At 26.5% G+C, this 24,379-nt stretch overlaps 1 protein-coding gene across 21 annotated transcripts in view; it reads left to right on the top strand.

The window, feature by feature from the left end:
• The window catches only part of Caper (RNA-binding protein 39-like protein Caper), a 102,247-nt gene that overhangs the window by 37,835 nt on the left and 40,033 nt on the right, over positions 1–24,379 (top strand). For 11 of the 21 annotated variants that reach the window (XM_067274836.1, XM_067274832.1, XM_067274835.1 and 8 more), the window contains 4 exons: positions 6,390–6,452; positions 7,864–7,905; positions 17,230–17,262; positions 20,373–20,428. In XM_067274836.1, the coding sequence (XP_067130937.1) occupies positions 6,399–6,452; positions 7,864–7,905; positions 17,230–17,262; positions 20,373–20,428 (185 nt within the window). In that variant the 5' untranslated portion in view covers positions 6,390–6,398. Of the gene's footprint in view, positions 1–6,389; positions 6,453–6,752; positions 6,826–7,863; positions 7,906–17,229; positions 17,263–20,372; positions 20,429–24,379 lie in introns of all 21 variants that reach the window. The other 10 variants (XM_067274844.1, XM_067274842.1, XM_067274837.1 and 7 more) reach the window with 5 other exon arrangements.

The raw sequence follows: 24,379 nt of genomic DNA, 5'->3' as shown, positions 1-24,379 counted from the left end.
TTGAATGCTACATGAAACTTTTTAAAATATTAGCTTGGTTATTTTAATAGTAAAATAATTAATCTTCTGAAAATGTCTTAAATTTTCTTATGATAGATTTATTTTCATTCATTCAATAATTTTTGAAATTTATACAAAAATACAGTATTTATAATAATTTTGTTGAAAAAATTCTCAAATAATAAATCATTTGTGTTATTTAAAAAAAATTGTTAAATATACTTTTAATATATAGAATTAAATATTTTCTTTTTTATAAAATTTATATTGAAATTTATTCAGTGAATTTGTCTACTTCTTATTTACCAATATGACTAATTAGTTTCCAGTTGTATTTTGCATATAGCTTATTTGTAGTTAAAGTTAACTAATATTTTTTATTAATCTTGTTTAAATTATTATAAAATAGTTATTTTTCTGATACTTATGTTTTAAGTCTGTAACAATTATCTGTTACTATGGGGATGTCTATATATTATGTCATCATTAACTCTAGGGGAGGGGGCTAATCACTGGTGATTGTTAGTGATAGGAGGAGCAGTTGCATGAAGATGATATTATGATTTTATTATTGTAGGTGTGTACTTTTGATGATTTAACAAATGAATTGCAAAATCTTGGATTTTATATTAAAACAAACATATTTGTACCTAATGCTGCATTCTTCTTTCATAGCTAAATGAAAGGGCCATGTGATTACTATGCCAGTCTGCTTGAAGCATGTAGAAGTTTCTTTGCAAACTTCACTCTGATTAAATCTTTTGTAGAGCTAGAATAATACAACTGGAAGAATTGACTACTTGGGTGCTCTTAATGTTGAGTTGTTGTTTCAGGATGAAAGGGCAATGATGCCAATAGGACTAACAACTTCCCTAAGATGGATATTGCCTATTGATTTAGTCCACATTTAGAAAGAGGTCCTGCAGGTATTATTAATAAAATAAACTATTATTACATAGGAAAATGATATACAAAAATACACTTATAATCATACACTTCAATTTGAACATTTTGTATCTGGAAGTTGAAATTTATCATGCTTCAGAAAGAAATCTGATAGTTCTATTCCAAAATCAATAGTGTCCAATCAGTTGCAGCAAGGCCAACCAGTTTACTCTAATAGCTAGTATGTTTTGCTGCCATAAGACGACAAAAATTAATAGCTGTACTGAAAGATCTAATTTTTAATGTGCATTCTGTCCAGATGATGGGAGCCCATTTCTTACCACTTGGCCATCCCCATAATGACTGGTCAATCCCACCATAGCTCAATAGGTATGGGGAAAACCATCTTAGTACTTTCAGAACAGAGTTAAAATTAAGAAATACTTAAATTAAAGATAAATTAAACCAGTGGTTAAATGTAGATTTAAATATAAGAAAAGTTAATAATTATTAATTTCAGTGTAATTTAGTTTCTCTTTAATTTAAATATAAACACAAGGCTGTGGTAATGTATTTGGCATGGCTAGATATTTTTTCTGTTGCTGTTACAATTACAATTCTAATCCCAAATCAACTGCTAGTATGCAATACTGTCAAAATAACATCTCCTGTTATTCTGGAAAATTACTGCTAATTAATTTTTAACACTCAAAACTTACACAATTGATTATTAACAAGCTGAATCTTGCATGAACAGCTTGATGAACAACTGCATACAGTTTAAATAAATGCATTAACATCAAAAATCTAGCAGCAAAAAAATGCTAATTGGCCAACAAATGTTTTCAGCTATCTTAAACAGTTATTCTCAGGTTTTAACATAGTAAATTCAAATAGAGATCATAATTAGAACACAGTTTAAAGTTAAAGAAGCATTAATTTTATTGGATGCAACAGTGTGTGTAATGGATTCATATAAATTGTCTACACTGTTATAGGGATAGAGAAGTTACCAATTACTGGTCTTCATAAAAAGACTTCCAAGCAGGTGAGAGTATCTAGATCAGTGTTTCCCAACCTTTTTTGTGCTATGCCCCACCTAAGTCTTTCTAAAATTCTTATGTCCCCCCCCCCACATATACGTTGAACTCTTTTGGAAGATCTCTTGTCGTGTTCGTTAAAGTTTTTCTTGCACTTAATTGCCACACTGTTTTATGGTAACCACGAGAAAACCCGATCCTTTCATCAAAGTCTCTTGCACTTTCCAGTCATTGCCAAACGCGATCTGAAACACCACAACTTGTGTCTGTCCACCTCGAGGTCTGGGCAAAGAATGTCCTTTCTCCTCTTTCACCAGCCTAAGGGCCTCGTTCATCTCTTTGTTCTCAGTGGTTCCCAGAATTGTTAATCCTACCCAAGGGAAAAGGGTTATAAAGGAAAGTTCTAGAAGGAATGGGAAACGAAGAACAAAGAAAACTAAAACTAACTAAAATCAATATTTACAATAAATATGGCGTACAGCGGCTATATGGTTAACTTTAACTCTGGACAAGTGCATTTTCGAATTGCCCCCCTTAACAATCGAATTGCCCCTCTGTGGGGCGTGGGCCCCACGTTGGGAAACACTGATCTAGATCCTTGTAATTAATAGTCTTTTTTTTTTCTAAATGGGTTTTTGGTGTTAATGTTTTTATTACTGAATTTTACTTCATTCCAAGAAAATACAGCACTTAGTGAGTTATTAATGAATATTGATGAAATATGTGGTGTAGGTAACAGTCTTCTTTAGCCTTTCAGTAAATTTCAATTTCCAAAATGATCTTTTTGAAGGAAAATTGTAATGAAAGTCATTACAGAGAGTGTGATTTAACAAGTGAAAGTGGGTTACACTATCATCTTTTTAAGAGAGTTGGCATTGTTGTTCTATTTCTGCAGGAAAGGCCAGTGCCTTTTTAGACATAGCCCTTTTCTGCATATTATTTGAATAAAGTATTTCAGAGGGAAACAGTGCTTATGTATGGTTGGTTTTATAAGAATAGTGTTTTTTCCTGCAAAAATGGTTACATTGTGTTTCTGAAAACTCTATTCTGCAATTTCTATTGCTGTGAGAACATAAAGTTAGCTTAAATGCAGAAAACTAACTAAATTTTTGTAAATAAAATAAATAAAGTAACTAAAATTTTTGTAATTGGAAAGACAAGCTACTGTGGCCTTCAGAAATAAACCAAAAATATATTTATATATTATATATATATTTTTTCAAATAATATAAAAAATATATATATTTTTAATAAATTCAGTACTTTTCTTATAAAAAAATATTTTTTTTTCATAAGAAAAGTACTGAATTTATACTTCTACATAAGACATCAGAGAACAGTTGTCAAAGGTTCAGAAAAAGAAGGCTTGACATAGAAAAGGAAAAAAATTGCAGACTTGTAAGGACAGTTAGTATTATTGTCAGCTGATACACTGTATCATAAAATTTTAAATTGATTTTAGTCTTTTTTTGTAGACTAACACAGTATCTCCCTTCCCAACCACTTTTCCTTAAAGGAAAAAAAGAGTATCTTCAATGCATTATTTTACTCCTTTCCCAGAACTACCAACAACATTTGTACCCAGAAAGGTTTAGATACAGTGAATCCTGGTTAACTCAAAGTTGTATTTGCTTGAAGTCATTTTCTTTCTCTGATTATCTAGCTTAGGGATTTACATGTTAAATCAAACCAGTTAACTTGAATGGGGGTTTTGCACAGTATTTTCTTAAACTCTCTGAAATTTTTTGTTAAATAAAATAATTAATGTTTATCTATTGAATAAACTAATCAGAAACTTTATGTAAAGCATGAGAACCAAGTATGACTAAAATTGGACATTGTGTTGTAACAATGGGCAGGCGTGGTGCTTCCAGACAACAAATGTGATCTAGCTACCATAATTGCCATTCAAACCTGCTTTTTTGTTTTTAATTGCTGATAGACTAGCTGACAATAAATAAACAGATTTTTGAATTTTTAATAGATTAATTTAAAAAAAATTAGTGTCTGTTTCTATAATATGTAAAAATTTTAACCTTTGCAGCAAAATTTTAAAAATATAACAATATTAAAGAGTGATTTTTGTGATAAAAAATAAAAAAAAAACATTGATTCTAGGTGCTGAAATATTTCAATTAAAAAAATTCTTATTAAGCATTTAGGAGTGAATGGATCAATTGTTTGGGAAAGCATTTTCTCAGTGGCTTATTTAACCATTCAGTTAAGTGTTTCCGAGTTTCTGGACAACACTGATAGGTTCACATAGACTGTAATAATTTCATGCAATAAGACCTGGAAAAGTATCATGTGGATAGTTTATTATGAAATATACATCTGGTGTAACAGATTGACAAATGTCCCTTGCCTGCAAGATCTACTAACTATGCAACAGAGTGCCAGTTAACGACATAAACAGTCAGAATATACCAATAAACCAATGCACAAAACCTTGATTTTTAGCTGAACTTCTGTAACTCAAAGTCCAAATTTTCTCCCCAACTGATTTGAGTTAATCAGGTTCCATTGTATTAGAAAAATTGAAATAACCAGATAATTATTGAAAGTGAAGTAAAAGAACTAGGAGACATGGCCATTTTCAGTTAGTTTTGAATAAGTTTGCACCTCTATTAGTAAAAAAATAGCATGTGCTTTCAGTTACTACTGTGCATGTGATATTCTACAGTAATTCAAATCTCAAAATCAACAAAGAACATATAAATATTTTTTCTTTGTTTCAGTATGTTGACATATGTTGACCTTTAAACAGGAGTTGGTGATCTGAACTTTTTCCAAACTTCCATCAACATACCATCAAATCCTCTGATTCAAACAGCACTGACAAAGAAATGTTAAATGCTAATGTCATTCATTAATTACATCATTCACAAAGATCTGAACTTGGATATGCTGGTATAAGACATGTTCATAAGCTATCAGATTCTGACAAAAAGAATCACAGGACTAACACAAGAAATTACATGAAAGATACTTGATAGGTAGAAGAAGAAAATTTGCTGTGACCTTGGATTAAGGATTGGATGTACTGTACCTTTTCAATTATAATGGCACTGCAAAATTTGTTACATGAAACACTGGAGAAGACTGTATGGCAATGCTGAGAAAACTATCCTGAAGGATTCATGCTTGTGGGTTATTTATTAGAAAAATGCCACTTCTACTTGTCAGTGTCCTGAAAAGAAAATATCTGGACAGTAATATTTCTATCACATTCTGAAACTATTGTTTGAAAAGCATCTGCTTTGTATATACATACAAAGCAGATGCTTTTCAAACAACGTATGTACATACATACACAAAATGTTTTTGCATCATGACGAAGCAAGCTCATACATCTTACAATTGACAGAACACTATCTTGAGAAACTCCATCAGAAAATAGAAATTAGCTATATCAATGCATCTATGAAAGGTTGTGATAGTGATGCCTACCTCTTGACTTCTTTGGATTTGGTTAACTGAAACAGAAGTTGTAACCAAAAAGCAAAATCATTAGATGGTGTTTGGAAGGTTGCAAACAGGTATAGTTTAAGATTGACATCTAAATTGTCAGAAAGGTTTTCAAATCATGGAAATAGCATTGTAAGGCAATTTACAGAAGTAACAGAGGATGTTTTGAACAAGAGAAAAATTTGTACAAGCATTATTAAACTTTTCAAAAATAACTGAAAAATTTATCAGCAATTCTTGTTTTATATATATTGAGAAATTATCTATCTACATGTATTTTTGTTTTCATAATTATAATGAATAATTCTGAAAGTATTATGTAACTATATTTGAGAAATTAACATCTTTTAATTTATTACATAATAATATGATAAATTCATTTTTACAATTGAGTCATCTTCATGATAAGATCAATTAATTAATTATTGGTAATGTTATGTTTTGTTGTTAATATTTGTTGTTGTTAATAGTACTGTACAGTACATAGCAGGGGTGGGCAAGCAAGAGTTCAGTGGGAGCCAAAATGTAGGTTTTGCAAAATGCATGGGAGCTGCAGTTCTGTACTGTCGTGGCAGACAGTATGGTAAGGCGCGCAATTTTATTATATAATATAAAAGAAATATTGAATTGTTTTAATAAACATATTTTTCACAAAATTATAAAAATAATAATAAAAAACAGAAATTAACACTTTCAACTAGAGCTGCACCTCAAAAAGAGCTGCATTTGCCCATGTCTGGTACATAGTATAAAAATATTTAAGCAGCTTAATGTTTGATAAAAGAAAACTGCATCAGTGTTCTGTCTCTCATTTTAAAGTTTTAGACAATTGGTTTATTTAAAAAAAAAAAAATGTAACTATGTAACTATTGTTATAATAATAAATTATAACAATAAAAATATTTTAAGATTAATTGATTGATTTTTATTATTATTATTTCATTTTGAACATTAATTGTATTCTAAACAAATATTTCAATAAAAAAATTTTTTTAGGTATTAACCATGTCTGATGATCTTGATGTAGAAGCTATGTTGGAAGCCCCATATTCCAAGGGTGTAAGTTTTATTTTTAAAGTTAGTTATTTTTCCTTCCTTAAGAATATCTGTTTATACTACTATTAGTTTTTTTTACTTTGTTTAATTGTGTATAAATGTAATAAAATAGTGGTATGGTGAGTTTTTATTTTATATATATATTTATATATATATTAAATATTAATTTTAATTTGTCAGAATTATTCCAATAAGATGGATGAAAATTATTTAGGGAAAGGAACTGTTAGTTTTTTGCTTAGGTATAATATCAAAGACAATTTTATTATATGAATGTCTTATAAGGTATTCTTTGTCTTGTAGACCCCTCATAGACCTGAACCATCACAATGTACCAAATGGAACACTTTTCTGAGGTAGTACATCCAGGGAAATGGTATTAAATTCTAATTAAATAAACCAAATATTCATTAAAAATTATCACACATTTTGGTAATATAATAATTTATTCAAAATTGATAGTCCTATACAATTTATTAAAGTTTGAAATATTTTAATACTGATGGAAAGTTAACTGAAATTATTACATCATGATGATAAAAACTTCATGCACAAATTTTAAAGCAATATACTAAATTTTCTCATTAATTAGTATTAATTTAATAATCAACAATAATAACAGCACAATCAATGATTAATGAATATAATGAATGAGGTCACGATTCTGAAATCGTGTCCATTCCTCTTATCTCAGGGATGGCTGGAAACGTCTGCAGCTGTTTGGTATCTCTCTCTCTCTCTCTCCTGGTGAAGCCTAAGCCTGGATGATCTCAAGAGTTCCCTAAGACTTGCACTTAACATATTTTGGTGTGAAAGATTGTTTTGTGTGAGACAATTAATGATTTAATTAGATGTTAAATTTAGAAACTGTTTTTGTTGTAACAGATACTCGTAAATTTATATTGACAAACAATATTCAAAAATGTTCATGTAATAATAAAAATATTTTGAAAATTTAGGACAGATACTTATTAAATTATATATATATAAAGTTAAATGGAGTTTAACAAAACCTTTGTTTTTAAATGTTTAAAAAAATAAGAGATTTTTGAATTATTTTCAAGTATTTCTTAATCAAAGTTTAAATGTGTTTTTATAACAATTTTAAAATGTATAAATTTTTGAAAATTTTTTCCAAAATTAAGACAGTGATTGACCTTTATTCTAAGGTTCTTCGAAATCATTATAATGTTATATGCGCATAATAAGAAAAAAGTCAGGAAATTGCTTTTCCTATATTAGTACATGAAATGATAAATTTGAGATTAATCATAATACAGTTTGATCAACATTAACATTTTATCCTATTTTAAGAGAAAATACTAAATTTTTTTACATAATACATTTTTATTTTCATAAGATACATTTAATTAATGAATCTTATAAAAATGATTATATTAGATATTTCTTTCAGGAAAAAAAAGGGAATAGTGATAATGATAATGTGCATAATGAGGTAGGTTCCAATTTTTTAATAAAAAATTATTTCATTATTTTTGAATGTTCTAAATTTATGTAATAATTTCATTATCATAACTACCATTGAAGTGTTACTTTTTTTATTCCAAAAACTATTTTTTCATAAGAATACATAGTTTGTTTTCTGGTTAGATTTTTCTGTGAAGAAAGTATTGCTAAACTATCCTATTTGATTTTATTTGCTTAAAACATTCTTAGATTTGTATCATCAAAGAGTGGTAAACTTTTTTTATATGTATGCCAAAATGGTTGTATCTAATGTTAAAGAGATTTGTGTATGCTGAAGTTTCAGTTTAGAAACTATTATAAAAAAACATTTATAAATCTATTCTAATGAAATTTACAAAAATTAATAAGTAATGATGAAGATAAATTGTGTGCTAACTATGGAACTAGAATACAAAACCAAGATTAATATAAATTGGAATTAAATCACAAGACTAATATCATTTATATGTAATTGACTTCATTAAAAAATGTTTTAAAACTGTTTTTGAGATATGTTGTGTGAATATTTTGTATATTTGAATTATTTTTTTAATTCATAGTATTCACTAATAACTGTATTATTATATAATAATTGAGTACTATGATTACTAAAATTTTGTAATTTTATATGTAGTTAAAAATATGATAAGTTGCATTCAAGCAAATTCTTCAGATGTGCCACAGGTTCATAATTCTGTTCCTTTTCTTTCCTATCCTTAAAATGAAATCCTTTAAGAATGAGAAAACAAAGAATGAGTTGACTATTTATATGAAATTTATCATTTTTATACAATGTAGAAATGCTTTATCCTTTGAATGTTTAGCATCATTTTTGTTTGTAATTCTGATTCTAATTTACATAAAATGTTTTAATATTTATTTTTTACACAAAAAAGTAATTAATTCAAAAATTAAAAGAATAGAATGGCATTTTAAAAAAATGCAAATATTTACAAATGTTGTTACTAAATTTTGATAAAGTTTTAGTAATCTCTGTCAGAAAACTAAGGCACATGGACAGAAAAGTCTGAAAAACCATGTATCTACTATTTTCATAAAGTTTCACTAAATAGGAAGAGGAAAAATTGAATCAAAAATATATCCATTTGTATTCTAGTAATTTTTTTAAAATGAATACATTATTGACTTATTGCAGATAGAAAAATTGACAAATTATTCAAGTATGGATTTACATAGTTGTATTACTTGATTACGATCATATTCAAAAATTACTGTGAAACAGCATAAAAAGTAATTAATTTCAGAAATTCATGTTTAATTAAGATTATTTATATAAAAAGTAATAAGTAATCCATATTTATATTATTTAAGAACTGTCTTAAAGTTTTATTAATAATTATAGAATGAAATAGATACAATATTAAATTTTTTAATCAAAACTAATTATAAATATATCAGGAATAAATGCATTTAAACACTTACAATATTCATATCCATTCAGAAATATTAACTAAATTGATTTTGTCAATTTAAGATTTAGTTTTTAGTTATTTACAGATTGTTTCAATATGAGAATTAAACAATTAAAAATAAAAATGTTATAATTTTTATTGCCTAAAAGGAAGTATACTATATATTTATAACAACAATAAAATGGATACTAAGAAAAGAGCTTTAAATTTTACATTATCATCATTTTTGTTTTTTAGTAGTTACAAAGTTGTCATGCTAGTTATAATTAGAGAATAGAATATGAAGAATAGAGGTCAATCACTGAATATATTGAAATCATTAAATTATTAGAAATTATTTTTAAAATGTAAAAATATATAACTAATTGAAAACATTGTTTTTTTTTTATTAATTTCTATTGTAAATTTGTTTTTATTTATGAGATCATGTTGTAACAAAAACATTTTGATAATTTATCATGATATAACCATTATTATTAAAAGTATTGATCATTAATAAAAAATTTTTTAATGTGTAGATGAATATTCTAGGACTAATTTTCTGTTGTGTTCTCTGTTAGATGACTTATGGTAGTTATCTAATAAGGAAATCTTCATCTCCTGTTTAAAGACATCGTCTGTTCTCTATAGCTGACTGATTTATGTTCAAATATAGAAAATTTGGTATTATTTTAACTTTTTAAAATAAATTTCTACAATTATATGTATATTCTAAGATATTCTGTAAATTAAACTGAAATGTTTTTAAAAATATTCTTGTGAAAATAACCAGATATTCTTATGTAACATAGTTTATTATTGGTGTAATTAAAAATAAGATCATCATCTTGAATATTTAGAAATAGGTATTAGATTTTTAAATGAAATGAACTTATTATTTATTATTATTATTGTTGTTGTTATTATTTTTTGAATTATTAGGATATCTCTTTTAGGTAATTCTGTTTTGTATATTAATTATTCTTTTTATAATCAGTATTTCCATTTATTTTGTAATTGAGAATATTGATAAAGTATTAACATATTTTAAAAACATCACTTTTGAATTGTTAAATTATAATAAAAGTAAATTTTTTTAGGGAAAAAAATTGTTAAAAACTTGTGGTAGTGAAAAGTATTTAAAATTAAATATGAGGGAGATTTTTTTCTTTGTTGTTTAGTTTTCGTTATGTTTATTAAACATTTAAGTAGTGTTTAGTTTTAAAAAAAATATGTATATATAAAATGTCATACAAATGCATGTTATAGGGAAAATATTTATATACTTGATAACGAAGCATTTCTTCATTACTTCAAAATAAATTTTTTTAACATTAATTTTAATGTACTACAAGTATATATTTTTTTGAAATTAATTATATTGAAAGAGAAATTTTTAGGTAACTCTTTAGTTCTCAGGTTTTCCGTTCAAAGAATAGAATATTTTTAAAAAAAATATATTATATTAATTATGATATATAAATTCTGATGAGGATGGTTATAAATATAGCAAAAATTTGCTTATTTCAAAAATATTGCTGGAGAAAGATGGTTTTATACTTTTAAAGTTGAAATCAATTGAGGAGACAATTTAATTGGAGTTTTTGTTTTAATCACTAAATTTAAATACCATAAAATATTACTGTTTTGTTTACTTTAATAATATAATTTGTGTGATGTAAATTTAACACTAATTTTGAATTTATTAATATCAAAAATATTCAAGTTGAGCAATAAATTTTCCTTACAATTTTATTTATTTACTTTTCCTATTGTATCTAAAATATATACAGTCATTGATCTTCTATATTAGTCTTTGTTAATTCATTCTTTTTATGATACTTTCTATAAAAAAGTGATATGAGTGTGTTAAAATGCATATTAACAAATACAGTTGATAAACTGCAGAAATTTAAGATATTTCATCTGTATAGAATAGAACTAGAATTTTCAACATAGAATAAACTCAAAATAAATTTGTTGGAACATTTATTAAGTAAAAAATAATGTTTTGTTACTATTATATTTTGTAATTTAACAATATTCTGATAAAATATTTTATTATTACATAAAAAAATTTATAAAATTGACAAAAATATAAAATATTCATCAAACCAACTAAGAAATTATATTTAGTACAAATCTTTTATTTTAAGGTATTGAGTTTAAATTTGTTTGAAAATACTTTGTTTATTTAATAGTTTTAAAATTTATTTTTAAATTTCCATTTCAAAATTCATATTAAATGAATATATGTAGTATTATCAAAAATGAAGAAAAATTTTAACTAGTAAAACAAAAGTCCTTTCCTTTTATGAAAAAATTATGTGTTAAGTGAATTGAAGCGTGCAATGCCATAAGGTTGTAAATGCCATTTTTCTCAAAATACGTTTTATTGAAGAAATGAATTTTAAATGCAATGTTTTTTCCTACAAAAAAATATTGTGGCGATAGTGGCACTCTAAGTGGCTATATTTTGAAGATGAATTTATGTGCAAGCCATAACGTTTTAAGTGCCAAAGTGTAAGCCATGTGACTTTTGGCACGTAAAATGTTACGGTTTACATTTACATCATTTTGTTATTCCAAATTTGTAATGCAGTGAGTTTTTTATGCAGACCCGGATAACTGAATCCCAGTTTATTAATAGTTAACCTGTATCATCTTATTATTTGATATTTCAAAATGATATTCGGACTTCCATTAATCTTTCAAATTTGAAGTTTTTAAATACATTTCAACTTTTATTACACTAAATTAATACCTTACTGTTTATATTTTCCTTCATTTATCATAATTATATTACAATTGATAAAGATTACAGTTCAGTTCAAGTACCAAAACTGTGGGCCCAACATTGTTGAAGCCAGGAAGCAGTCACTAATAGATTATTGCTAGTTTTTAATGTTAAAATTGATATTGAATTTGTAAATTGTGTTTAATAATTTAAATGTAAGTTTTTGATATTCAAAACTGTTTTTCAGCTGTAGAAACATTAATTTTATGGTTGCAATTGCTTTTGGCATTTACAACTTTATGCACTTGCACAATTTTGGCATTTACAACGTTATGGCTCTAACCCTGTTTTTAAACTTTTTTTGTTTCCTTACCATCATACTTAGGTGTTTGAAATTAAACCCAATGTTTTATTCCAAAGTGTAAATTGTTAAAATAATTTTTATAGCATTTGATTAAAGTTTGTTCATTAGAAAGTGTTTTTTCTCTCTCCTGAAAAGTTTGTTTTTTGGCATTTACAACATTATGGCATTGCACGCTTCAATTATATATTAATTATATATTAAGAACGAATGAGAAGTTACTATGTCTAGTTAATGCCATCTTTCAATTAATTGTTTTATTAATTAAATTAAATGTTTAATTAAAAACAGGACCTTTGATTAAAAATTATATCTGTTTAAAAGTTGTTTTACCTGTATACAAGGCAAGTCAAAAGTCCATTGCACCTTTTTCATTCCAAAAGTACTGAAGACAATTAACAAAATTAATATAGTTACATAGGAAGTCATCAGATTGGATCTTTTTCCCCCTACTTAAAACAAATTACTTTACTCCTCATTAATTTAAACTTCATTTTTTAAAAATTAATATCTTTTATATTTAAAAGATATTAATTTTTGTTTACACAATGCTGATTAATAATCCAGAAAATGGTTTTAAACTAAATTAAATGATGCTCTTTAATTTTGTTATTGGTACTTTACTTCTGCTTGTTAAAAAGTTAAACATAAGTGACCTTGAAAATGATTTTAAGATTGGAGAATTGGATTGAACTTTTGACACTCATCACTTCCTGTGTAACTACATTGACAACATGAATATATCTTGAGTAATTTTGGAAGGAAATTGCTGCTGGGTGCAAGGGACTGTTGACTCACTCTGTATATGCATGCATAATAAAATACTTGGATCATTGAACAAAAGTTATTACATAAATTCAGAAGATGAACAATTATGTTTTTCTTCTGAATTTATGAAATAATGTGACACATTTGTATACTAATTATTCAATTCTATAGAAATATGGCATTAGTTTCAAAATTAGAAAACATACTTGGATCTTTTTCTTCAAAAAGTTTTTTAAATGAAGAATTTAAAGTTTAAAAATATTGTTAAAATAGTTTCGTTAGACATTCATTTCCAGCAAAGAAATTATATAATAAAATTTAATCAATGAATTTAATATTGAATATCTTACATGAGAATGTTTTCACTAAAATTATTTTTGCAACTGTCAATATTTAAAATTATCCAATTTTGTTTTAAATGTTTTTTGTTTTTTGCATTATAATTATGAAATTTGATTTGTTTTAGTATTTTTAATTCTTTTCATTTCTACATTGAGTTTGTATATAGTTTGTAGGATTATAGATGAAAAAAAAAAAAGAGTTTAAATGTTTTTATTTCTTTCATTATAAGAAAAAATTTTTTAAATTAATATAGTAACTGATAATGTTGAAATAGAAACAAATTTTATATTCATATAAATCACCACTTTTTGTTATTTATGTGAAATTTTGTAGTCAATTATAAATGATTTGTCAGCTTATGAAATATGATAAATTTAATTATGAAAAATTGTATGAAAGAAAATCTTTTATTAAATAATTTGAAAATAATAAGGTTTTTTCAATTTGAATATTCTTATTTGGTTTGATAAAATTGTATGTTAACATAGGAATTTTATTTCAATCATCTTTTATTTGATAGCCATTTATTTAAAATATTTTAATGAAAATTGATGAATTGATATTTAATTATTGTCATCAATTATTGTTGTTATTTTGTATTTATTTCAAAAAGTTGTAGAAATATTGGATAGTAAGAAATATCCCTTTTGTCATTGGCTATAACTCATAGTAAAAATATATTAAATTTAAATTTTGAAAACATTTTAATTTTAAAAATTTAGTTAGAATGTTAGTAATATTAATTTAAGATTGCTAATATATTAAATTTTCTAAGGAATTTTTTTTATTTTTACTTTTTTGTTTTGCAGAAATTGAATAAATGCATATAGTTAGATTTGAAATCAAATATCTAAATATATAATCAATCTTTAAATATAACTAGTGCAAAGCTTTTAGCTCTAATGTAATTTATTCATAAATGTTTGTTAATATTTTAAAAAGGAAGTTAAAATTAATCTTTTAAACATCTGTTAATAGTTTAATGAGTAAGATTGTTTAGCTGCTAAAAAAAAAAAAAATGTAGAATGCAAACTGCTTTGCATGAAACTTTCAAACATTATTTATAACTGAGGAAAACATTATGTTTAAGGCAATAATAATAATTATTAAGGAAAGAAATGTATAAAAACGGTTAAATATTAATAACCTAATTAATGTTTTAATAATACAAAAATTTATAAGTCAATTTTGTACAACCCCCTGTAACAGGGATAATCCCCTTTTTGTGAATAAAGATTATTATTATTATTATTATAATTATTGAGGAAAGAAATAAAAATTTTAAAAGAAATTACAACATTATGATGCAAAATACATATTTTGCAGAATATTGTTGTTTATTCAATAAATAAAGAGGGACTGATGATGAGATGGCATTAGTCATATCATGGGGTTTATGCATTTATACAGATATAAATAAATAAATAATTGAAAAATAAGTTTTAGAAATATCAAAATTTACAAGTTTTATAATTTGTTGACTTAATAAGAATTAATAATAAAAATAATTAGAGGCAGTATCAAATAAAAATAATTTATAAAAAAATGCTCTCTAGTGAAATTTTTTAATATACCATAGTTTCTCTCTTTGTTCACTCACTACTACTAATGTTTGATTGCTTACTCAGGAGAAAGATTTTTGTTTGATTATAAATAATAATTTTGTTGTTTCTTGTTGAACATCCTTGTCTGATTAGAAATGCCATCTAGATTCTAGAAAATATTGGTCTTCAGTGGGCCTAAAGGATTCAAATAGATAGTTAGGTCTGGCAATCTCTTTGAATAGATAAAAAGTTCTTTAGAAATTGCATTTGAGAGCTTTCTCAAGAGGCATTTTTTTACAGAGCTGAAACAGTTGTATTTTTAGTGGGAGGATGGTGTGTTGAACAAAACTTGTCCATAGATGTTGAACAGTTTGATGCCATCTTATTCAAAAATTGCATGAGGGACTGCATTTTCTCCTCTGTATAGCTTAGTGCAGAGCTATTGTATTTAATCTGATGCTGAAACAACACTTTACATTAACATTAATGAGGTTAAGACTGAAGTTTTAAACGTGAAAACGTGTACGTCAGACATTCAGCACCGCTTTCCTGTAAGTCTAGAAGTTTGACAATGGTGTTTGGAATGTCGAGCATGATTCCACTGACTTTGGAAATAATCAATGGTTTGAATTGTTTCTAGGATTCTTCAGAAAATATTTTCAAAAATAATAAAATTTATAACAAAGAAATTACTGCACTGAATTTCTTTTTAGTTTTAGGGCTTTAAAAAATTTTGGTTTTTCTAATTTAGTTAGTTTCATGTATTAAAAATTATTATTGAAAAAAATGTTTTAATAAAAATATATATATGATGACAGTTAAATTTGATTTTTATTGTTGCAAAAACATGTTTAAGTTGTATTTTAACATGTTTTCTTTTTGAATATAAAACTTAATAAAACATAACTATTTAATACACAAAAACATGTTAAATTTATAATAGAAAATAAGAATTTACATTTCATTATACATGTCTGTTTATATTCTTATATAAACATATGATTATGTATATTTCATTTACATTAAATTTAGGAATGCCATTCTGCATATATAGAAATAAATGTAGATCTTTAATTTGCCAGACTATAATTTTTTCTAAAACTACTTACAAATTAAGAAATATTAATTGAATGAAACAGTAGTAGTAATTTTTCAAAATTCAAAAAAAAAAAATAAAATAAAATATAATACAAATGTATTAAATTTTTTTCCAACTTTAATGAAATAGTATAGAACAACTGAAAACAATAAAGCCTGGTAGAATAAACAGATATTAGAATTTTTGTTTCATATTAATTTATTTGATTCCCTTTTTTCATATAAAGATTGTATAATTTTAAATTAAAAATAATCTAAGTCCAGTATTTATTTGTGAGGATGAATATATCCAGTATTTATTTGTGAGGATGAATATATATATATATATATACATACACATACATACATACACCTGGAATCAGTAATGCATGTTAAATAAAAACAATTCAGATTTACTTGTGCAATAATTTCATTTTATGCTACTGTCCATTTTCTTAATGATTTAAACTCATACACCCCACTAAAAATTACATAATTTTATAACTGTTATTGAAATAATAATGTTTTGTAATTTTTATTAATATAAATTTTATAATACCTATTCTAATCAAATAATTTGTTAGTGTTTAAATTATCTTAATTTATACCATGTCAAAAGTTTGTTTTATGAAATAATATTGTTAAGTAATAATAATCAAGATACACTTTTTTATTAACTAATACTGTAATGTAGGAACATTTATAATAAAATCACATTGCATAAAGAAATAAGAGTTTGGAGTGATAAAGAATTCCTTGTTATTTGTTTTACAATTTAAAAACAAATATATATTCAATATTGTATTTAGTTTTCACTGTTATATATATATAAGTATTATAGAAGCATGTTCAATGTATAAAACTCATTAATTTCATTAGTAATTAGGATCTCATTTTAAAAGGATACCAGAATCTTAAGTTCAGTTTTAAAAATTATATTTCAGAAATTATAATTTTTAAAGAATTTATTTTTAACTAAAACTAACTAAGAGAGAAGGAATATCTGATGAAATATGTTTAGAATTTTTCTTAAATAGAAGATTAATAAAAATTTTATTATCCAATATTTTAGATATTTCCAATTTCATCAATAGGATACATACAGGTATTTGCTTTGTAATTATCTTGTAAATAGTTTTTGTTCAAAATCAAACAATGATCATTTTAAAAAATTCATAAAATGATTAGACAATAATTATAAATTCAAAAATGCTTATCACAATTTTTGATATATTTATTAAGCCATTCACATCAGAAACTCATACAAATGATTACATATTAAATTCATCTCATAAAATATACTTTCATATAAAAATAGAAATGATTTTATTTTGTATTAAATGACACTTTGGAAAACTTATTCTGTAAGATGAATTTACTGTGTAATATTTTTGAGATTTTGATGATTAAAAAGAATAATATTTTAAAAAATGTTTGACTTTGTAATTATTAATTGATCATTTTATGAACTTTTATGAAGTATAGATGATGATATTTTGAGAAATTATATAAGAATAATGTGTAAAAATTCCTTAGAGAATATATTCATGTTATATTAAAAATGTATAAAAATTTTTATTTTATTCAATATCTAAAATTTTTTCTTCAGATAACGTTGAAAAAATAGCTTTATAAATTTTCTAAAATAAATTTCAAGTATTATGAATGTTTTAAATGATATAACATTTGGTGAATCATTTTCTGGTTTTGTTTATTTTTAAATTTGAATAAAATGAAATTGCATTGCATTACTTGTGCTATAATGTTTTGATCTGAAGAAATAATTTTACAATTAAAATTATTTTAAGAGATCATAGTTATTAACAGGAGAAAATTAAGCATTAATATACTGCTACAAAATATTTTATAACAAGAACATTAAAAATAAATTATTTTCCTTAGATGTAGAATATCTTGAACAAAAGTTTAAGATGGTTTTTTTTTTTACATTATGCACAGATTATTAAATCAAGTATATTGAGTTTTATAAACAGTTTGGATTTTATCATCCTATCATTTGATTCTGACAATTTAAAATTAAAATAATAATTGACATACTATTTTAAAATGCTAGCATATGAGATGGCAAATATTTATTAGTTTTGTTCTACTGATTAAGGACTCTTGATTGTTTGAATTGCAGATACATCAACATAGTTTAAGAGGAAATATTTAATAAACACTACAATTTCAAATTCTGACAAAATAATAATAATCAGTAAGTAGTTTTTCTTGCAGCTTATCAGTCTAAATCTGTTTTGGGCATAGTTGTTTTATCAGTTTTAAAAATTATTTTAAGAATGAGTTTGTTTTTAGGAACTCAAGTGGTATTGCCAATGAAGAACTTGCTCGTTAAATCACAAAATATTGTATTTACGAAAAGTACAAAAATATGTTTTGAATGTAGATATTATTTTCCAATGAGTAAACTTTCTAGGAAATGCAAGAAATGACCAATTAGACAACTGTTAATGTATCAAAATATAACTCTTACTAATTTCAGTTTGTTATATTAGTAAACATAATTCTCTTTTATTTTTTAAATTTCTAAGTGATTGTTTATTACAAATATGTAGATGAATAGTAGATAAAAAATTTAAATACATCAGGATGAATGTCTTATGTTTTGTTTGTGTGTTAATACTTTTAATTTTTTGAATTTTTTTTGTAGATTTCTAAATGCTTGTAGGATTTTAAATTATGCAAATTGTGCAAATTTAAACAATTTTTTATAAACAGTTGTAAACAGTATTCCTAATAGACTTTTATAAAAATTATAAAGTGGATTATAAAAGCTAATTCAGTACAATCTAAAATAAAGTTAATATGAAAATTAATAATTATTATTAATCATCATTTACCATCATGATACAATGAAGTTACAAAATTTAAAATTTTTTAATGTAAATAATAAAAACGATAGATAGATTTTACATTTTGAGATTTAAAATAAATATATAATTTTATAGTTTGTGTAAAATTAATTTTTAAAAATTGAACAGGAAACTTTCATTTGGTTTGTACTGTTGTTTTTTCCACAGAATGTAAAATACTCTAATTCTATTTCATTTGAATTTTGTAAAAAAATTTTTATGTAGTGGAATTATTTATTGTATAATTTTTGAATGCAGATTTCTAAATTTTTCAGAGGATAATGTATAATTAAATTAAATAGTTTTAAAAATAGTAGTAGTTGTCCATTATTCTTGTAACATTTTGATGACTTCAAAATAAATCTTTGATTTATGGGTAATTTTATAATTTTCTTTTGTTAATATTATTATACAACTTTGCTATTAGTTTCATACTAATAATTTCTTTTTTTTTTGGAGGAAAAACTTACTAATAATAACTGTGAGTGACTATGCTATACTGATTAATTTTCATTACTTCGAAATATTATCAAAGTACAGTTTTGGAACAAGTAAATAGAAATTAATTTATTGTTATTTTTTTTTAAAGTTTGTTTTAATAAGAAATTATAGTAGGTTCACATAAATTTATGGAATCGATTTGAATTTTAGCTTTAATTCTTTTGATAAATATATATAATTCTGATTCAAGTGTTAAACTAGAAAATAAATTTTGAATTACAAAATTTTAAGTTGTATATCAATGCTTTTTTTCTCTTCTGTAAAAAAAAACTGTTGCTTCTTTCCGTTTCAAATAACTTTATTTCGATTTCCATCACATCAGTGAGATAAAATTTCATAGATACCTTCCTCTGTGCTATAGGTTATCATTTGATGACTTATATTTGGCAAAGATCCTGAATTTTTGTTGAATGGGTTCTAAACATTGGACAATAATGACAACTTAAAATCATATATTGTAATGCAGTAAAAATAAAAAGGTAAGTGCAGAGTGAAAATTGAATGCCAATGACAATTGGGTATTATGAAAATAGAAATGAATATTTTATTGATTTATAGTACAGTAAGTATAATATATGTATGTAAATGTATAAATTAATGCTAGTTAGAAAATCAAGTGGTGTTCAGTTTTCAAAATTGTATGGTATGTGTGAATAGTATGTTTGTGTTTTAATTTTCAGATAGCAAGTTGCTCATCTAGAAGGTAATTAGTAAATAAATAGTAAAAATAATATATAGTTTATTAATTAAATAAATATTATTTTTTTTTACCTTTTGCATCTGATTTGATCCAATGTGATTCCTGAACACTTACATCATTCTGCTGGATTTTCAACAATAGGATGAAGTAAATGGAAGATTGGACGATAGTAGCACAGCCAACAAAGAAAACAGGCGGTATGATTAAATTATATTTTTTTAAAAATTTCTTCCAAAATTTTATACATAATCATTTATAGTATTCACAAAAAGTTTTTAATCATATAGTTAGATTTTTTTTTTAATAATACTTTGAAATTACTGCATTATCTAGATCAATGGCTCTCAACCTTTTCAAAATTGTAGTATACTTCTGATTATAAAAATTTTTTAGTGGAAATACTTACACGAAAATGTATATTATGACACAGTGTCAGTTTTATAAATAAACCTTAAAATTATCAATATAGGACATTTGTAGAACTTAATATACAAACTACAGCACTACAAAACTTAATGTATTGTAAACATAATAGTAAGATAGCTAAAGTAATAAATTCTGGAGCTGAAATTTTTCAGAGCTTGCTTTTTCGAGTTTTGTTTGGACATGTTTAACCATAGAGGCCATATCTGTTGTCATTTAATTGTTTTGTTTGCTCATAAACATTATTTATTAATATTTTATACAAATTTTTTAAATAATTTATTTAATAGCATTAATTTCATTTAGATTTTAGTCTTTTAGGTATAGGTTTATTCGCTATTAATCCTAACTTTAAAATATAAGCTCTTCATTATAAAATTTGTAATATTTACATAACCAATATCTTGTGTAATTATGTGATTTAAATTTCTTACAAGTTACATTTATTTTTTACCCCTCGATGTGGGCTCCTGTCCATGGTGAGGGGACCTCCCAGAGATGGTTTAGTAACTCTTCTTTACCATCCCTGGGATCTGAACGCCCACCCACATGTTTGCCACTCATATGCCGGAAAGGGGATCCTGGTAGTTGAGGGGCAACATAACATCCCCAACACACTGCTTTGGCCCCTGCTTCGGATAAACAGGAGGCTCAAATCAGGTTCCATTTGAGTCAATCGGCTGGTTGCTGAGTCATTATTAACCTCGGCTGGAGTCAACTGATTGATTGCAGACTGGGTGGACACATCAGACAAGATGTGTTCTTCTTGACTGCATTGTGAGGGTATAGCTTCTGGGAAACCCTGGTGTGACGGTCTATGGAAGTACTCCATGTGACGGCATCCCCTTGTTGGCCCCCATGGTCTCTGGGGTCACTGGGAGGTGAATAATAATTTTTCAATAATGGATTCAAAAAATTCAAAACATCCTGGCACATTAACAATAATAGATGAAAAAATCTCCAGTAAGCCAGCGTTCTTGGTAGTGCATGCAACTGGAGAGAAACCCTTGTCTAAAGCTTCTCCTTTCTTGATTCAAAAATTGCTTGAATCGACCATTGAACATTTGAAAGAATACAAAAATTAAGATTAGGAAATTTACTGGTGGAAACAGTCTTCCCACAACAATCAGCAAAACTTCTAGAAACAAAGACTCTGGGAGAAATGGAAGTCACTGTCACCCCCACATGGCAGTCTAAACACATCACATGGAGTGATATCTGAGATTGATCTGATGTCTGAAGATGAATCAGATATTCAGATCGGCCTTTCAGACCAAGTTGTCACTGCTGTCTGGTGCATTTCCATTATCAAGATGGCAAGTTGATTCCTATAAAACATCTTATTCTCATATTATTAATTGTCTACTTGGACTTTACTTATTAATAGGACTTTATACTGGTGTTTAAAGATTGGCACAGTAATGAGAGTTAGTTCAGGAAAGAACAAAATTTCTTTATTATATCACCTGTAGTAATAAAGAAGTATTACTACAGGTGATATAATAAAGAAATTTTATTCTTTCCTGAACTAACACTCCTTACTGTGCCAATCTTTAAACACCAGTATAAAGTCCAAGTAGACAATTAACAATAATATTAGAATTTAAGGACAGTAAGGCTTTTACAACATCTTATTCTCATGTTTAACAAGCTAACATTGCCATCTGTTATTACAGCAGGATATCTGTGCTGTCCAGTTCAACTGTATGTTCCAAACTCACTGTGCTGCCTCAAATGCCAGTGGTTTGGACATTCTCAAACATCCTGCTGAAGGAAGTGTGTTTGCACAGTGTGGAATTGAAGGTCACCAGAGTACTGAGTGTACCAATAATCCATGCTGTGTGAATTGCAAAGATGCCCATTCTGCCTACTCCTGGAAATGCCCTGCATGGGAGAGAGAGAAAGAAATTCAATGCATAAAAACAGTTAACAATCTACCTTACCCAGACGCTCGTCGCATGGTCATTTCAAGTGCATCATTGAAACAGAACATTTGCAGCTGTTTTGAAATCCACAAAGACATGGAGTTCAAACGGATATTTCTGTTTCTCCAAAGGAATCTCTCACTCACCATGCTAAATGTTTGTTAATTCAATCAAAAGAAACAGAAGAAAAGGAGAGCATGAAGACAAAACACCCCTATCCAGGAGGAAAACGTTTCACCCAACATATTGCTGATTTGTTGGGTGAAACGTTTTTTTCTTCACCCAGCAATATAATGTATGTATACAAGGATTTTTCAAGCGTATAAAGCCCAAATGGAAAAACAAAATTTAAACTTCCATTCCTCATCTAATGAGGAATACAGTGTGCCATTCACCAGAATACAACTATATAGAGCGATCTCTTGCTTGCGGAATACTGCTGTAGGCCTGGATAAAGTCCACGACAGCATGATTAAAAATCTGCCAGACAATTCCCTCAGTAATCTCAGAATCTGTTTAACAGAATATGGGCAGAGCACACTTTCCCTGACTCTTGGAGGCTATCGATTATTATTCCCATTGCCAAGCCAGGCAAAGACCGCAGGAATCTCTCTAATTACAAACCAGTCTCTTTGACGAGTTGTCTCTGTAAACTTTTTGAGAGAATTGTAAACAGACGTCTGATGTTTCTTTTAGAGAAAAATGGTTACTTTTCACTACATCAGAGTGAATTTTGTAGGAACATAAGTTCCGCAGACAATTTAGTAAATCTTTAAACATCTATACACAAAGCGTTTGTTAGGCGACAGCACTTAGTGTCTGTGTTTTTTGATGTAGAGAAGGCCTACAATCGTTGCTGGCGCTGTGGAATACTCCATGATCTGCATCAATTCAGATTTTGGGTTAATCTGCCAATTTTTACAAAAAATTTCCTACAGAATCGAAGATTCCAAGTTAGGATGGGCACCACTTTATCTAGGCCTTTCACACAAGGTGTTCCTCAAGGTTCTATTTTGAGTGTTCCTAATCAAAATTAACAGCATAGCTAACTGCCTCCCTCCCAGTGTGAAACACTATCTGTATATGGATGACTTTCAGATCTCCTGTCAGTCTAGTAACATGAGCTTTATCGAGAGACAACTGCAAACCCCCTTAAACCGTATACACAATGGTTTTAATTTTAACACAGAGAAGACCTCGTGCATCCACTTTTGCCGAAGGTGTGGTTTGCATCTGGATCCTGAAATTTATTTAAATGGGGTGAAAATTCCAATGGTCAACAGTCTTAAGTTTTTAGGTGTTTTATTTGATCAAAAACTAATGTTCTTGCCACACTTGTGCAATTTGAAGAGTAGAAGTTTAAAATGAACCTTTTAAAGGTATTATGCTGCTCATCCTGGGGAGCAGACAAACATTTGATGCTCAGGATTTATATATAGGGCCTTTGTCCACTCAAAGCTGGATTACAGATGCATTGTGTATGGCTCTGTGCAAGAATCTACTTTTTGGATGCTGGATCCAATTCACCATCAAGCATTGCATTTGTGCACTGGTGCTTTTTGAACTTCTCCTGTACAAAGTTTGTACGTGGATGGTTATGAGCCATCACTATCCCTCAGGAGAGAACAGTTGTCTCTTTATTATTATATTAAGTAGAAATCTCAGATTAAATCTTCAGTTGATTGTACAGTATCAGATACTCAGCTGAAAAGATTATTTGCAGCTCACCCAAGTAGTGTCCCTACATTCGAGATAAGAATGGAAATGTAAGCAGCACGATTGACCTGGACTCAAGCAAAT

This window comes from Centruroides vittatus, unplaced genomic scaffold (genome assembly GCF_030686945.1).
Source record: "Centruroides vittatus isolate TY-2023 unplaced genomic scaffold, ASM3068694v2 contig_564, whole genome shotgun sequence".
NCBI classification, from domain to species: domain Eukaryota; kingdom Metazoa; phylum Arthropoda; class Arachnida; order Scorpiones; family Buthidae; genus Centruroides; species Centruroides vittatus.
The sequence above is the reverse complement of the archived record's forward strand: the minus strand, read 5'-3'. Positions and strand labels throughout refer to the sequence as shown.